The sequence below is a fragment of the Canis aureus genome, chromosome 8, assembly GCF_053574225.1.
Source record: "Canis aureus isolate CA01 chromosome 8, VMU_Caureus_v.1.0, whole genome shotgun sequence".
Classification (NCBI taxonomy): domain Eukaryota; kingdom Metazoa; phylum Chordata; class Mammalia; order Carnivora; family Canidae; genus Canis; species Canis aureus.
This window is the reverse complement of record NC_135618.1, coordinates 69,017,365-69,034,543: the sequence shown is the minus strand read 5'-3', so window position 1 is coordinate 69,034,543 and position 17,179 is coordinate 69,017,365. Positions and strand designations below refer to the sequence as shown.

Sequence of the window (17,179 nt, the reverse complement as noted above, 5' to 3'; positions counted from 1 at the left end):
CAGCAGAAAGTTGTCTCCTTTCTTTGCACTGCTATCATTTATGCACATGGCTTAGGGCTCCTACTGGCTGGGCCACCATACACAGTTTTCAAGATTGAGGACTGCACAACTCCAGGGGGCGCCATTCACATAGATTCACTGGGAATGGCAGTTTCTGGGGTCATGCAGCACAGGAGCCTTGTTAATCAAAAAGAGCAGAGGACAATGTAGGGTAAGTCTTGTTTCACCTCAATACCTCCCAGGGACCCAGCATGTTGCCTATTTATATGTGGCTGGTATTAGGTGATCCCTCCACTGCAGACAGACACCTCAGCCACAGAATGGGACACCTAGAGTGGGGAAATGAGCCACTCATCCTCTGAGTGCTTGCTGGAGCCAGCCTTGACAACCTAGCTCTGGGATCTCATGGGCCTGTAAAGCCTCCATCCACTTCCTGAGCAGCGGCCACTGAGGCAGGGCCTGAAAAGGGATGGGTGTGACAGGAGGATGGCGGGGGTGGACGTAGGCTCTGTTCCATGGAGTCTTCCTGGCAGTCAGTTCAGAAAGAAAGTCCAAGGAGAAGCAAATTTACAGCTCCCCTGAGCTGCCCCAGCCCCCAAGACAGCACGAAGCCCCAGCTGCCTGGAGTCGTGCTGGGGACGAAGGGGGCCTCTGGGCCTCTCTTCAGTGGCTTTCAGCTTGGCTGGAGAGTTCAGCCAGTGGCCCAGAAGACCTTCTGTGCTGGGAAGTGAGGTGACCAGGGACTGTGGAGGGGTGTGGTGGGGGAGGGTTTCCTGGCCCCTGGGGAGTTGGGAAGGGAGCAAGAATGCTGGAGAACAGATTCCTGCTGGAGAGCCAAAGAAAGTCCTGTCCAAAGGCCAATTTGGAGAAACTGAGGCAAGGGCTGCTTTCGGGGTCATAAAGTAGCCAAGTAGAACCAGACATCCAGGTGTCTTCTCTCAACAAGCATTGGCTCTGTGGCCCAGCAGCTTAAAGGGGGTTGTCCTGTAAACAAGGGAGCCCAGATTAGCGGCTTGAGCTCTGCCATTACTAGGAGCCGACTGGGACTGGTGACTTTACCTGTGAGCCAACGCATGGCAAGTGATAGTAATTGCTTCCCGGGACTATTGTGGGTTATGTAACACCTGGAGTAAGGTGATCAATAAATGCTGGCTGTTATTACTGCACTAACTCTGCTTTATTATCCCTCCTACTTGTTCTCACTTTGGAGTCACATCTCCAGCATATTCTCCAGACTTCCTCCAGCACACTCTACTTTTCCCTCTGAGCAGCTAGGCACAACTCATGGGAACTGCTCTGTGCTGTTTTAGCTGCCTGGCCGAGCAACTCACCGGAAGACATCATGAGAACAGTGGGGTGTGGATGGAGGTCTCTCTGGGTGTATGCACTGACTGCACTTTGGAGAAACTTGCCCCCTGAACACAACTGAGTGAAATGAAGTCACTGTGGGAGTTGCCGGTGGTTTCAGATGCAGGTATTAAGCCTATAGACTCTTTCTACTTAGAAGAATATAGGCCAAGATCTCCTGAAGGGTAGTTTATAGAAGACTTAGACATACTCGTAAACATCCAAATTTAGCAAATATATTCCCAAATTGTTCATGGTTCACTGAGAACCAACAAGAACCTATTGCTTGACCCCATAGGCGTCCCCTATGATCTGTATAGAAGGGAACTTTTTTGCTCCTGTTTTATTTCATGAACCAGCAAATGAGTTTAGGATTTTCAGAGAAGTATATATATTAAGATTTTATCTATTTATTCGTGAGAGACACAGATAGAGAGGCAGAGACACAGGTAGAGAGAGAAGCAGGCTCCTCAAAGGGAGCCTGATGCAGGAGTAGATCCCAGGACCTGGGATCATGCCCTGAGCCGAAGGCAGATGCTCAACCGCTGACCCACCCAGGTGTCCCAGATGTGTATTTTTCTTGCAGTGAACAAAACTCAGACTCTGAACTGGAAAAGACCTAGGAGGTCCCATGAAAGTGAAGGTTCACCCTCTCTTTGTGTACTTCCAGTGGCAAGCCATTTGGTGTTTTCTCAAGGGAGCAGAGGCTTGTTATAGAGTGGACAGCAAGCTGTCTCCTGTGTATCCCATCCATCCATGAAGTGATATTTATTAGTTACTGGACTGGGCAATGAGATCACTTCTCCTTGATGTTATCTCATCAGTTTGATAACTAACTCCCCTGATCACCCCACTCAGAGGACAAAGGAACAAGCTTTGTAAAAAATTAACATTTTTTATTATAAAAATGATCTGTGATCATTGAAAACTAGAAAATATGGCTGAACCAAAACACATGAATGAAAAGCACTCATATTGCCATTACGAAGGCGGAGTCTTAAGTGGTTACATTCAGACATCTTTCTTGGTGAGATCATTTTCGCCTCACCCCAAACCTCCATGCAGTTGGACATCTGCTCCCTGAGGAAGTACCTCGAGCACAAGAGTTTTAGTCCAACTTCTCCAGAGGTTCAAGGATTTAATGGAACATGCCCCTCTTCCCCCAACTCCTGACCAAGCACTACAAACTGACCTGAGACAGAGTATGAGGACATCCCTAGGAGGATCATCACTCTATCCAAGCCAGTTCATGAGTCCTGAGGGCAGGTCTTCTTCCCTGCTGAGTAAGCCACAGATTTAAGAGCTAACAGAACTAGAAGCCTGGCCTTGTAAATCAAACACACACAAATCACCTTTCATCCCCTCTCCCTATAACCCACAAAGAGGCCTGAAACCATTTCTTCACAAAATGGCTCATATTAACAACAGTAGTTTTTACAACTTATGGAGCCTGTACTAACGCCAGGGGCAGTTACAAGCACAATGCCCATTCTTTGTCTTTTTAACATCTTACTCCCTATAGACTTTATAGGACCAGTTTATACCTTCATGGGAAGGCCTGGTACTTAACACAGATCCCTAAAAGTAATGCATGATCAATAATGCTATGAATGATGAGCAGATGTCTGCACCCTCCTCCAAAACAAAGCATTTCAATTCTGGCCTCTGGGGATCTGGTTTTGGAGTTGGAGGTCATTTCAAACTCACTGTGGCTTATGCAGATGTTGTGTAAAAAGAAGGGAGGAGAACTGCATTTGGACACACCTTCTGCCCCTATCTCCTTCCCCTTTCTCCAACCCTGATGGAAGACATTTCAGAGTCAATAGGAGGAAGGGGAATAGAGGTGGTATTTGGCCTACTGAAGGGATTCGGAGTTCAGAGTTCCCTGCCCTGCCCACCATGCCTGGACTCCAACAGATGCAGGAGCCTTTCTCATGCCCCCTACGTGCCTACATATGCAAAAGGGTGAGCTCTTGGACCCTCTTCCTTCAAACAGCAATGTCTATGGGCTGTTTTTGAGGATCTGCCACTGAGGGAAGCCCCAACAGCAAGCACTGAAAGAAAGTGGAGTAGAAACAACAACAAACAGGCTGGGAGAGGTAGCTGCCAAAACAAACCAAATGCAAAATGTCTGCTTGCCACCACCTCGGCTGGGCCCAGGCCAGGAGCTCAGACACCAGAACACATACGTGCAGGGAGACACATAGTTCCAGCGAACTCCCTGCTGGCTCCCCATTCTGCTACTGGATGCTCTGGGGCAAGAGAGCCTTGCAGTCAAGGCTGATAAGGTAACGAGATGGGCAGTATTGTTGGGGGTATCTGAGAGAAATGTGTCCCTGGTGCCTCCAGCTTTCTAGCCACCCTGAGTGACCCTTGAGTCCCATAGCACACCCTGCCTATTCATGAATCCCCTTGGCACATGCTGACCCCTCTGTCATATATGTCCTCTCCTCTTTGCCTGGCAAACTCCTATTTATTTTTCAATACCCAAGCCAAAGGTGAAACCATTTTGGACACCAGCAGGAAGGTAGTCCTCTCAGTCCCCACATTTTCAAATCATGGCTCCTCTTACTTCTTACGTAACTCACCTTCCTACTCACTCACAAAAACGGGTGTTACCTACCTTCCCAATGAAATGGTGGAGCTCCTTAAAGGCAGGGGCTTTTGAACTGATTTTGTATCTCCAGGGCCCAACCCTGGCCTTGGCCCACAGTAGCAAACTAGAATAAAACCCTGTTACTTTTAGATCAGAGGCTTTCAAACTCTTAGGACTTTGATCAACAGTAAAAAACACAAAATGGGATGGCCTGGGTGGCTCAGCAGTTGAGCATCTGCCTTCAGCTCAGGGTGTGATCCTGGGTCCGGGGATCGAATCCCTTATCGGGCTTCTCCCTCTATGCTTCTCTCTGTGTGTCTCTCATGAATAAATAAAATCTTAATAAAAAAAAAAAATCAAACAGTAAAAAATGCAATTTATATAACTAGTACACGTGTTGGACACATATATACATAACTGAAAGGCACCAGCAAATACTACCATTTCAGACCCATTTCTGTAATGAGAAAAAGCTTTTTAAAAGGCTTGGACTGGGATCCCTGGGTGGCGCAGCGGTTTAGCGCCTGCCTTTGGCCCAGAGCGTGATCCTGGAGACCCGGGATCGAATCCCACGTCGGGCTCCTGGTGCATGGAGCCTGCTTCTCCCTCTGCCTGTGTCTCTGCCTCTCTCTCTCTCTCTCTGTATGACTACCATAAATAAATAAAAATTAAAAAAAAATAAAAAAATAAAAGGCTTGGACTTGGGATGCCTGGGTGGCTCAGCGGTTGAGAGCCTGCCTTTGGCCCAGAGTGTGATCCTAGAGTCCCAGGACTGAGTCCCACATCAGGCTCCCTGCATGGAGCCTGCCCCCTGCTCCCGTTGCCCCCCGCCCCCCCCCGTGTGTGTCTCATGAAGAAATAAATAAAATCTTAAAAAAAAAAAAAAAGACTTGGATTCAGTAAATTGATTTTAAGATGCACAAATGGGGGGATCCCTGGGTGGCGCAGCGGTTTAGTGCCTGCATTTGGCCCGAGGCGTGATCCTGGAGACCCGGGATCGAATCCCAGGTCGGGCTCCCAGTGCATGGAGCCTGCTTCTCCCTCCGTCTATGTCTCTGCCTCTCTCTCTCTCTCTCTCTCTCTGTGACTATCATAAATAAATTTAAAAAATTAAAAAAAAAAAGATGCACAAATGGTTCACCACCCACTTTGATAAACGTTGCTTTAGAGGACTCTAGCTTGATAAACCCGAGAAATCAGATCTCCCTACAAATATTCAAACAAAAATATACTTACTCCAGTGCGCATGGTAATTGGAGGCTCTCCTTTCCCACTAGAGCAGCCCAGCCAGGAGGATCTAAAAGGTTCTGGACAACTTGGGCCCCACACCCAATGGACCAGGAATCAGGTGAAGCTGTTTGTCAGTCTCTATCACAGAGCCCGACAAAAAGGAGGTCCCAGTCTTTGCTCCCTTTGTCCTCAAATTCTCACCTTTCTTGTCCTGGGAACCGCCACCAGAAAGCCTGATGCTTCCTGAGTGTACAGCCATCCCAGCTTTACGTTAGCAGGCAAGAGTGTACACCTTATCCACTCAGCCTTCCACTGAGAGTACAAAAAAGTTTAAAGCAAACACTGGAATTCTCAGGCTTTTGCTTGTACTAAAGTTTGTTTTGTTACACTGTCTGTAGCTGTAGTACTATCTATACTCTCTGCAAAGGCAGGATACACTAGGGGTTCCCTCCTGTATGTAAATACTTGTAAAGTGTCCTATTCTCCCTTTCCATGTCATACGGAATTTACACAGGAGAGAGACAGTGGCAGTGGGGTGGCTGCATACTAACACAGCTGGGTAGTTTTTATTGTCTCTGACAATGGTTACAGATCATAGACTCAGGAAGACCCACTGCTTGGGCCCAACAAGAGACAATACTCTTCTTCTCCATTCAGAGTCCTCTGGGCTGTAAGGTAATAGGGTTTTTCTTACGTGGCTCTGGTAGGAGGTCCATGACTGTATTCAGTACAAGAAGAGCCAATATCTGAGCCTACCTATGTGGGGGTGGGTGGATAAGGTGCCCACCCTCATTTCGATTACTTGGGGGTAACCCTGAAGACACGGATGTGGATGGCCGAGTTGTTGCGGATGCGGGTCAGCGGCTCTCGTGTGTCAGTCTCTGGTTCCAGCTCATCGACGAGCTCCACGGTGGAGGTATTGGCAGCCACCTGCAAGGACCCGAAGCTGCCCGCTTGAAGCTGTAGGGCAATGTTGATGGCACGGTTGATGGCCAGGCCCAAGCCATGAATGTAGATCTCACTGCATGAGTTCTGACCCCGAGCCCCTCCGTCCAGAAGCTTCTGGCAGCGGGCCAGCTGGGCCTTAAAGTCAGTCTTCATGTTGACATAAATGTCATTGGGCCTCCGGGGCAGGCGGTGGGGAAGCCGCTTCCGAAGGGTATACTCCACCGGGTCCAGCTCAGCCTCGACCGCCCCGCGGGGCTCTCGGTTTTCAGCCATGCTGTGTGCCCTGACGCGGGGAAGGGAGATCAGAGAGAGGTGACCAGCCACGTCGCTGCCTTTCCTACCCCATTTCCAGGACAAAAGGTGCAGACACGAGGGGGCGCACTCAACTCGCCTCTTCCCTTCCAGCCTCAGTCCCCTCCCACTCACCCCAATCTCCCGAACCTCCCTCACCCCGGTTCCTATTCATTCAGGACACCGCCCCCAACCCCGGGCCCGTCCACCGCCCCTCTTCCCGAGCACGCGGCCCGGTCCCGGCCGAGCTACTCAAGAGCTGTTCCCACCCGCCCGGACTGACCGCGCAGCCCGGGACGCTCAGGTCCCAGAAAGAGAAGGAAAGCGGCCGCGCTACAGGATCGCGAGACCGCGGGCGCCCTGACGGCTCCAAGCTCCTGCAAGCGCTGCGCACTGCGCACGCGCGCCCGTCCCCCGCGACCTACGAATCGCCTTCCCGGCCTCTGTTCTCCCCGCCCCTCTGGGCGCGCGCGACCGCGGGAATGTGTTTAAGTAACGCGAGAGCGCCGGAAGACCTCCTTTACCACGTGTACGCCACGCAAGCGGGGCGCGGAGGCAGGAGGCAACTACTAAGTCAAAACTGGGGAGGAGAAAAAAAAAAACTGGGGAGGGCCAGCTTCTCTAGGCCAGTCCAAGTTACTGGCTCACGGGAGGGGTCCTGAAAGGGAGGAAGGAAGAGAGACTATTGTAGGGGCGTGGAGGACTTGGGGTAGGGGCTTACAAAGATGGCGGGGAGGGCTGAGCGTTCAAGAGAAGGTGAAGGGACCTGAAGGCAAGTGTGGACTCCCGCGTCCATCGCAATTCCTCTCGTCAGAGGAGGCGTGGCAGAGCCGATCTCCCGCCCTGGGCCCCCGCTGCCCAGAGATTGAGGGGGGAATTGAGCGGTGCGGCCGCGCCCTCGGCAAAAGACGCCGCCTTGGGACTCCCCTGTAGGTCACAGGGACCCGCCCTCTCCCCATCCCTTGCAAGGTCAGCTCTTGGGGACCCATACTTTAAGCCATAGGCCCAGCCTTCAGGGTTCCCCCAGAGCACGCTGATCCACCCTCACGCTTCAGCCTCTACCTACCAAGGAGTTCATCGGCCTCTGTCCCTCTCCCCGCCAGCGAGGATGTGCGCCCCCTGGCGGGCAGGATGGGGCGGTGCCTGGGGGGGTTCGTGGCTCCTCGGCCAATAGGGAGGGGTTTCTTGTGACCAGCTTGGTGCAGCTTTTGGAGACTTCCCTTCAAAAATGAGTTAGACCTGTATCGGGAACCTAGGACTACTCTGCTTGAGTTGCCCCAACAGTCAGATGGGGATGATAATTCCTGTTTTGCAACTGTGAAACGCAATATAATTTTGTAAACTGTAAGCCTACACATGTGAATTGGCATTGTTATGACCCTGTTTGGAGGTTGGAGGGGGGATCAGGTTCCTGAGAACTTCTCTATCAGCACCATTTAAATCCTGTTGTTGTCCTTTTAGTTTCAGATTATTTCATTAATACCAAGTTTGGGGGTTTATGTGGGGGTGAGGAGGAAAGGCTGGCTACAACCCTATTTTGCCTCAAAAGTGACATTTAAGTTGAGTTGATGGATAAACAGTTTTTCAGAGAACCAGTGAGTATTCTGGGGACACTGAACGATAGTTTTTAAATTTGTTTTTCTTTACAGTGTTTATTTGACAGAATGAGAGAGCACAAGCAGGAGGAGCGGCAGGGAGAGGGAGAAGGCCCTGGCAGAGTAGGGAGCAGGAAGTGGGGGCAATCCCAGGATCCTGAGAGCATGACCTGAGCCAAAGGTAGACTTCTTTTTTTTTTTTTTTTAAGATTTTTATTTATTTATTCATGAGAGACACAGAGAGGTAGAGAGGCAGAGACCTAGGCAGAGGGAGAAGCAGGCTCCATGCAGGAAGCCCGATGTGGGACTCGATCCTGGGACTCCAGGATCACTCTCTGGGCCAAAGGCAGGCATTAAACCGCTGAGCCACCCAGACTCTTAACTGGCTGAGCCAACCAGGTGCCCCTGAAAGTTTTAATAGAAACATAATCTAAGCTTCCACCTCAAGGAACTAGAAAATGAAGAGCCAAATAAAGTCAAGGGGAAGAGAAGTGAGGGAATAATAAAGAACAAAAATCAATAAAACCAAACACAAAAACAATAGAGAAACTCAATATAAAAGCTGGTTGTTTGAAAAGATCAGTAAAGTTGGTATGTATCTAACAAGACTGCAAAGCAAGAACAAGAGAAGGAAAACATGCAGTGTCTGGCTGGCTCAGTCAGTAGAGCATGCAGCTCTTAATTGTGGGGGTTGTAAGTTCAAGCCCCACGTTGGGTGTAGAGATTACTTAAAAATAAAATCTTAAAAAAAAGGAAGACTCGGGGCACCTAGCTGGCTCAGTGGTTGAGCCGTATACTCTATCCTCTGATCCGGAGTCTGCCTTTGGCTCAGGTAGCAATCCCGGAGTCTAGGATCATCCCTCATCGGGCTCCCCACAGGGAGCCTGCTTCTCCCTCTATGTCTCTGCCTCTCTCTGTGTCTCTCATGAACAAATACAATCTTAAAAAAAAAAAAAAAAAGACTCAAATTATGATTACCAGAACCAAAAGTGGGGATAGCACTAAAGATCCTCCTATGCAAAGGATACTTAGAGAATAATACAGGCATGGCTTGGAGATTTTGTGGGTTGAGTTCCAGATGACTGCAATAAAGTGAATATTACAATAAAGTGAGTCAGAGATGCCTGGGTGGCTGAGTGGTTGAGTGTCTGCCTTTGGCTCAAGTCATGATCCTGGAGTCTGAGGATCGAGTCCCACATCAGGCTTCCTGCATGAAGCCTGCTTCTCCCTCTGCCTATGTCTCTGCCTCTCTGTATCTCTCATGAATAAATAAATAAAATCTTAAAAAAAAAAAAACAACAACAATAGGGGCATCCCAGGTGGCTCAGTGGTTTAGCGGCGCCTTCAGTCCAGGGTGTGATCCTGGGGTCCCGGAATTGAGTCCCATGTCAGGCTTCCTGCGTGGAGCCTCTTTCTCCCTCTGTCTGTGTCTGGGCCTCTCTCTCTCTCTCTCTCTCTGTCTCTCATGAATAAAAACATAAAATCTTTAAAAAAACAATAAAGTGAGTCAAATATTTCTGGTTTCTCTGTATATATAAAATTTATGTTTACACAACACTGTAGTCTTTTAAGTTTGCAATGGGATTATATCTAAAGAGAGTATATATCTTAATCTAAAAATACTTAATTGCTGAAAAATGCTAACCATCGTCTGAGCTTTCAGTGAGTTGTAATCACTGAACACCATAACAAATACAAGAAGTTTGAAATTTCAAGAGAATTAACCAAAATGACACACAGACATAGAAGCAAATGCTGTTGGAAAAGTGGTGCTAACAGACAGGGTTGCCACAAACCTCCAATTTGTGAAAAATGCAGTATCTATAAAGTGCAATAAAAATATGCCTGTACAAATTCTATATACACAAATTTAGCAACCTAGATGAAATGGACCGATTTCCTAGATAACCACAACCTACAGAACTTACCTGAAAAAAAAAAAAAAAAAAGAACTTACCTGAGATGAAATAGATCATCTGAATAGTCCTGTAACTATTAAAGTAATTACAGTCCTAGTTCTTAAAAATCTTTAGAAAAATATCTAGGTTCACATGATTTCACTGGTGAATTATAAGAAAAAAAAAAAAAAACACACAAATTCTACACAATCTCTTCTCTATAGAAGAGGAAGGAACATTTTCTAAATGATTTTATAAGACCAAAACCAGACAAAGGTTATATAAAAGAAAACTACAGAACAATATTTCTCATGAACAAAGATGCAAAAATCCTCTATAAGATTCTAGCAAACTGAATCCAGCACTATTTAAAAAGAATTATTAACAATGACCAAGTAGAGTTTACTCCAAAGATCCAGGCTAGGATGCCTGGGTGGCTCAGCAGTTGAGCATCTGCCTTTGGCTCAGGGCATGATCCTGAGGTCCTGGGTTCGAGTTCCACATGGGGCTCCCTGCATGGGACCTGCTCCTCCCTCTGCCTATGTCTCTGCCTCTCTCTGTGTCGCTCATGAATAAATAAAATTTAAAAAAACAAAAAAGATTCGGGCTGGTTCAATATATGAAAAACACTTTCATTTATCATATGAACAAGCTAAGCAAGACAATGTATATGATACCAATCAATGCAGAAAAAAAAAAAACATTTAACATTTAGTATCCATTTATGAGAAAGACTTTCAGCAAAGAGTAGAAGGAACTTCCTCAACCTGTTAAAGAGCATCTTTAACAGAAACCCTACAGCTACAATCATACTTAATGCTGTAAGACTAGAAACCTTTTTCTTCAAATCAGGTAATAAGGCAAGGATGTCATCTATCACCACTCCAATTGGTAAAGTTCTAGCCAATACAATAAGGCAAAGAAAAGATTGGAAAGGAAGAAATAAAAACATTCTCTATTTGCTGATGGCATGACTGTATACATAATAAGTTTTGAGGAATCTACAAAGAACTCATACAATTAATAAATGAATTTAGCAGGTTTAGCAAGATACAAGATTAACGTACAAAAATCAACCGTGTATAGATACTGACAACAATTGGAAACTGAAATTTAAAATACAATGCCATTTATAATGGGGGGGGGGAATGGGAGGGAGGAGGGGAGGAGGGAGAAGTATTAAGTCTAAGTCTGACAAAACACGTATAGAATCTATACGTTGAAAACTACAAAATCCAGGGATTCCTGGGTGGCTCAGTGGTTTAGCGCCTGCCTTCAGCCCAGGTGTGATCCTGGAGTCCCAGGATCGAGTCCCTGCATGGAGCCTGCTTCTCCCTCTGCCTGTGTCTCTGCCTCTCTCCGTGTCTCTCATGGATAAATAAATAATATTAAAAAAAAAAAAAAAACCTACAAAATCCTGGGGCACCTGGGTGGCTCAGTGGTTGAGCATCTGCCTTTGGCTCAGGTCATGATCCCGGGTTCCTGGGATCAGTCTTGCATCAGGCTTCCCGCAGGGAGCCTGCTTCTCCCTCTGCCTAGGTCTCTGCCTCTCTCTGTGTCCCTCATGAATAAATAAATAAAATCCTAAACAAAACAAAACAAAAAAACCTACAAAATCTTGATGAAGAACTCTAAAATCTAAATTAAAGAAGAGAGGTCCATGTATTGAAGACTGAACATAGTAAAGATACCAATTGTCTCCGAACTGGACTCTGGGTTTAAGGCAATTCCTATGAAAATCCCAGCAAGAATTTCTGTAGGTATAGACAACTTTATTGTAAAGTTGATATGGAAGGGCAAGGGAAATTTTTTTTTTTTTTTTTTTTTTTTAGGGCAAGGGAAATTTTGAAAAAGTTGGAACTGTGCTACCTGACTTTAAGACTTACTACTACATAAACACAATATCCAGACAGTGTGGTATCTGCCAAAGGATAAACACACAAATCAATAAGATGGAATAGAGAACCCAAAATAGATTTGCACAAATACAGCCAGACAAAGGTGCAAAAGCAGTTGAAAGAGGGAAAGAGTAAGTCTTTTCAGCAAGTGGTTCTGAGACTACTGGATAAATACAAGAATCGAACCTTAGCCCTATACAAAAACTTAACACAAAATGGATGGTAGGTCTAAATAAAAATGTAGAATCATAAAACTTTTAGATGAAAATTAAGGGAAAAAAATCTTCATGAACATGAACATAGGGTCAGGTGAAGAATTCTTAGACATAACTCCAAAAGCACAAACTATTAAAGAAAAAATTTGAGGGGCACCTGGGTGGCTCAGTCATTGAGTGTCTGCCCTTGGCTCACTGTCAGGCTCAGCTTCTGATCCTGGGTCCTGGGATGAGTCCTGCATCGGGCTCCCCGCAGGGAGCCAGCTTCTCCCTCTGCCTATGTCTCTGCTTCTCTCTGTCTCTTATGAATAAATAGACATTAAAAAATAGATAAAATCTTTTTTAAAAAAGAAAAAAATGATATTTTATCAATTATATCTCATAATGTGGCAAAAAGGGGGAAATAAACTTTCACTCTGCAAAAGAGTACATTCATATAATGAAAAGGGAAGCCATAGACTGGGAAAAAATATTTGCAAATTACTTACCAGACAAAAGACTTGTATCCAGAATAGAACTCTCTAAACTCGAGTTAAAAAAAATAACCTGATTAGAAAATGGGCAAAAGTCTTGAACAAAGACTTTGGCAAAGAGAGTATAAGGACGGCATATGAGATATTCAATGTTGTTATTAAGGAAACCCAAATTAAAACTATGGTCAGGTACCATTACACGCCTATTAGAATGTCTGCAAGAAAAAGTCTTGACACTACCAAGTATTGATGAGAATGCAGGGAAACTGATGTATCACACACTACTTGTGGGAATGTTAAATGGTCTAGCCACTCTGGAAAATAGTTTGGCAATTTCTTCCAAAATTAACCACACAGGGCAGCCCTGGTGGCTCAGCGGTTTAGCGCCGCCTTCAGCCCAGGGCGTGATCCTGGAGACAGGGGATCGAGTCCCACATCAGGCTCCCTGTGTGGAGCCTGCTTCTCCCTCTGCCTGTGTCTCTGCCTCTCTCTCTCTCTCTCTCTCTCTCTGTGTCTCTCATGAGTAAATAAATAAAATCTTTAAAAAATTTAAATTAAATTAAGCACACATACAGTCAGCCTATGACCCAGCAAGAGCACTCAAAGGTATTTTAAAACCCATTCACAACTGTCTACAGCAGTTTTTTTTGTTGTTTGTTTTTTCCTACAGCAGTTTCATTTGTACTAGCTCCAAAGTGGAAACACCCCAGGTGTCTTTCAGTGGGTGAATAGTTAAACATAATGGCACATCCATATCACGGAAAAGTTCTCAGCAATAAAAGGCGGATCAAGAAGACTTGGTAGGCTGTTGGAATACTAGTTACATCACAGAATATCATGCTAAACAGCTCACAGTTTTGTGTGGAAGGCAAATGAGATGAGCAAAATGGGGAGCATGTACAGGATTTGGTGGAGTCCCATGGAGGAATAGCCAATATGACCTTGGGGAGATCTAAGGTTTTCCAAAGGAAGCAGTGGCTAACCTGAGCTAGGAATGTTTAGCAGTAGGGCTCATAGACTGTGCAGTCCCTCCTGTTACAAAGAGAGGTCTGGAAAGCCCAAGCCCTGTGAGTGCAGGAAGAAAGGAGGAACCTGCAAAAGACTCAGGAGTAGCTGGTGAGGTAAGAGGAAAACCCAGCGAGTATGGTGTCCTGGAAACTAGGTGAAGAAAGCATTTCCTGGAGGAGGGAGTGACCAGCTGTGTCATATGCAGCTGATAGGCCACATAAGATAATGGATCACTGGATTCAGGAACGTGCTGGTCACTGATAACCTGACAAGCTGTTATATTTGGTAGACAGGAAAACTGAGCTGGTGGCAGAAAGTAATTTTGAATGCAATAACTTCATTTTGAGGCCCATTTTGTGTGATAATTAAGAATAAACAGTTTATGAACTGTCTCTCCAGGGATGCCTGGGTGGCTCAGTTGGTTAAGCCGTCTGCCTTCGGCTCAGGTCATGATACGGGGGTCCTGGGAGCCAGCCTCAGGGTTCGCTGTTGAGTGAGGAGTCTGCTTCTCCCTCTTCCTCTCCCTCTGCCCCTCCTCCCCCCTCTCGTGTTCTCTGTCTCAAATAAATATTTAAAATTTTTTGATTATTATTTTTTTAATTATTATTTTTAATTATTATTTTTTAAGATTTTACTTATTCATGAGAGAGAAGCAGGCTCCCTGAGGGGAGCCTGATGTGGGACTAGATCCCAGGACCCCAGATTCATGATCTGAGCCAAAGGCAGACAACTCAACCACTGAGCCACCCAGGTGTCCCTAAAAAAAGAATTGTTAAACGAACTATTTAAAAAAACCCAAAAACGAACTATCACTCTATTACTCAAGAAGTGTGTCTTTTCATGAGATCTGAAAAATGTTTTCTAAATGTTGACATCCAGATAATGTAGAACGGTTTGTGATTTAGGTGAGTGAAGCCAGGCACTGTAATAAACTGATTTGACAATAAGATGGTACTTATCTTTTTGCATTTTGTTTTAGGCAAACACTACAGAGGAATCTGCCATTAGGAAAAAAGGCAGTGCTTGGCTGTTTAGACTTCAGACCTCCCTTTCATCTTGATTAATCACCTAACCAAATCTTTCTCTTCAGTTCAAAAACCCGCCAATTTATTTTTATTTTTTAAAAGATATTATTTATTTATTTATTGATGAGAGACAAAGAAGGAGAGTCAGACTTAGGCAGAGGGAGAAACAGGTTTCCTGCAGGGAACCTGATGTGGGACTGTATCTCATGACCCTGGGATCATGACCTAAGTCAAAGGCAGACAGCCACTGAGCCACCCAGGTGCCCAAAAGACCACCTTTTTTTTTTTTTAAGATTTTATTTATTTATTCATAAGAGACACAGAAAGAGGAAGAGACATAGGCAGAGGTTAGAAGCAGGCTCCCTGCAGAGAGCCTGATGGGGGACTTCATCCCAGAACCCCAGGATCATGACCTGAGCCAAAGGCAGACGCTCAACCACTGAGCCATCCAGCCCCAAAAAGCCCAACAATTTAAAACACAGACCAAGACATTTAATAGCATAGCACCGGAATAAACAAAAATATTTTAGGTCTGAGTCTTTTTTTCGTAATTCTCTTTTTCATTCCATATGGGAGATGCACGGTTCTGATTTCAATATTCTTTCTCAAAGAGGTACACTTCACAGATTCAAATTCCACAGTGTCTTCAGCAACAGGAGCAGCAGCAACATTTTCCCCAGCTCTACAGTTGGAGGAGATTACTGGGCCAGGGTCACAAGCTGGAACACAAGGAACCCTTGGTGATCGCTCCAACCCTGTACCCTGGAGTCCAGCACGTGCTCCTTGCCAGGCAGCATCTAGTGGGTGCTACTCTCAGATCAAACACATTTTCATGTTGGCATTCAAAGCCCTCAGCTGAAGTTTCGCTTCCCTTCTCACCCAACTAGGGATCCAGGTGCTCTTTTCCCATTAGCCAGGAATGTGACTATTGTATAGCTGACCCCCACTCTTCCTAAACCTACCCAAGTGTCTTCCTTCCAGCTTAGCACAGGGCCCCACCATTCCCTACAGATGGCATTCCACAGACATCCCTCCCCCCCTTTCCCCTATACCAAAAATGTGCGATCTCATATTTGCTAAATTAACAATTGAGACATGCTAAGACCTTACTCATTCAGAGATTTGGCTGCTGGGAACTTCCATCACCCAGGACACAATCTAGAAAAGTTAAAAAAAAAAAAAAGCAACAACAGTTTGTAACAAAAAAACTGTCATAAGCTTATAAGCTTTAGGTGAAGAATTCTCACCCAAGCCTGGATTCTGTCGATACATTTTTATACAGTGTTCACAACTTTATATCTTCTCTCCTGTAAAACCAGAAGCCCCCCCCCCCATCAGCTAACATTTGTGGAGTACTTGCCCTGTGCCAAACAGTGTGTTAAATGCTTTACCAGACAATCCAGAGAGGGAACAGATTATTTCCAAGGCCACAGACAGTAATGAATGAAATCTGCACGGGAGCCCTTGCTTTAAACAATTGCTATTTTCCAGCCTCGCAGCAAGCGGGGGAGACCAACAGCACTAAGAAATCCTGACTGCATGAAAGTGAAGGGAACTGGGGAAAAACAAAACAAAACAAAACAAAACAGATACTAAAACTGCTAGGACAGAGAAGCCTGGGGAACACTGGTGCGGGAACAAAGGGCCTTCTGGTAGCTCCTGAGGTCTGCGCTCCATTCTGGCACAACACAAGACACTCAAGTTCTAAGTCCCACTTTACCTTTCTCCGTCCTGAGGATTACACTGTGTTTGCTAACAGCCGTTTTAGGAAGCCGGAAAGTACAGTATACATTCTGAATAACCAGCACCCCCTACCCCGCCAAAAAGGTGAAAATACACAGGGGATAAAAAAACAAAACAAAACAAAAAACCTTTCACCCTAAAAAGTTCAGGGACTTGGAAAAATCTTTCTTGAAAACCCCTTTTTTAAACAAAGGAGGTGTCAATCTACTTCTCATATTTGCATAATAATTTCTCTCTTCACCGTCTTTCACATTCACCTATTTTAATTCTTCCAGCACTAGGGGAATGGAGTCGGGTGGAGGTCGGGGGTGGGGCGGAGAACAGCGTAACACCTGACCTAAAAGTGAAACTGAGGCCCCATCAACTGCTTTGCCCCCGGGGTCTAGAAGCTAGTAGTCAGTGGCGGAGCCAGATGGAAACTCTGGGTCTCATCAGCCAGTGCTGCTTCGGACACTTTCCAAATGATTAGTTCCTCACTTATTTTATATATCCCAGGACTTCTAATTAACACACCTCTGGATCGTATGCTGTCTCCTTCAATCCAGGTGGGCTTCCTGGAGGAAACCGACTGGAGAGGCGAGCCCTGCGATGCCACCTGCGGCGGCCTCCGTCGCGACGGTCGCACGTCACGTGCCGGGAGCAGCCGGGGGGCAGCCGAGGAGTGCCCCGGGGACCCCACCCCCCACCCCGGCCCGCTGCAGGCCCTGCGTCACGTGACGAGCCAGGCCTCGGGTCACGTGCCGGGGGGGTAATTTCGGGGGCGGCGGGCGCCAGGGCTCCCCACTGGGCAGGCGGGGCGGGCGCTAGGCCGTGCGGGTCGCCGGGGACCGGGGCTACGGAGGGAGCGGCGGCGGCGGCTGCAGAGGCGGCCGCGGCGGCGGAGGGGGCGGCCCCGCGGCCCCGCGTCCGCGT

General features: G+C 46.4%; 1 protein-coding gene across 5 annotated transcripts; it reads right to left on the bottom strand.

Annotated features, from left to right (window-relative positions):
• Positions 1 to 5,704: 5,704 nt before the first annotated feature.
• Positions 5,705 to 17,114, bottom strand: POP7 (POP7 ribonuclease P/MRP subunit). 5 transcript variants are annotated; one of them, XM_077908046.1, is made up of 3 exons: positions 16,781 to 16,945; positions 15,635 to 15,682; positions 5,705 to 6,404 (listed from the first exon to the last, which is right to left on the bottom strand). In XM_077908046.1, exon 3 carries the CDS (start codon positions 6,392 to 6,394, stop codon positions 5,972 to 5,974), a length of 423 nt encoding a protein of 140 aa, XP_077764172.1. In that variant the 5' UTR covers positions 6,395 to 6,404; positions 15,635 to 15,682; positions 16,781 to 16,945; the 3' UTR covers positions 5,705 to 5,971. The 5 variants fall into 5 exon arrangements, 4 of the variants coding, with proteins under 4 accessions (XP_077764172.1, XP_077764173.1, XP_077764171.1 ...); XR_013385393.1 differs by lacking the exon at positions 5,705 to 6,404 and adding an exon at positions 14,995 to 15,243 and having other exon boundaries at positions 16,781 to 17,114; XM_077908047.1 differs by lacking the exon at positions 15,635 to 15,682.
• Between the last annotated feature and the right edge of the window lie 65 nt (positions 17,115 to 17,179).

Bases quoted from the DNA above. Each gene is read 5' to 3' on its own strand.
- POP7 (XM_077908046.1), bottom strand. From the start codon at position 6,394: ATGGCTGAAAACCGAGAGCCCCGCGGGGCGGTCGAGGCTGAGCTGGAC.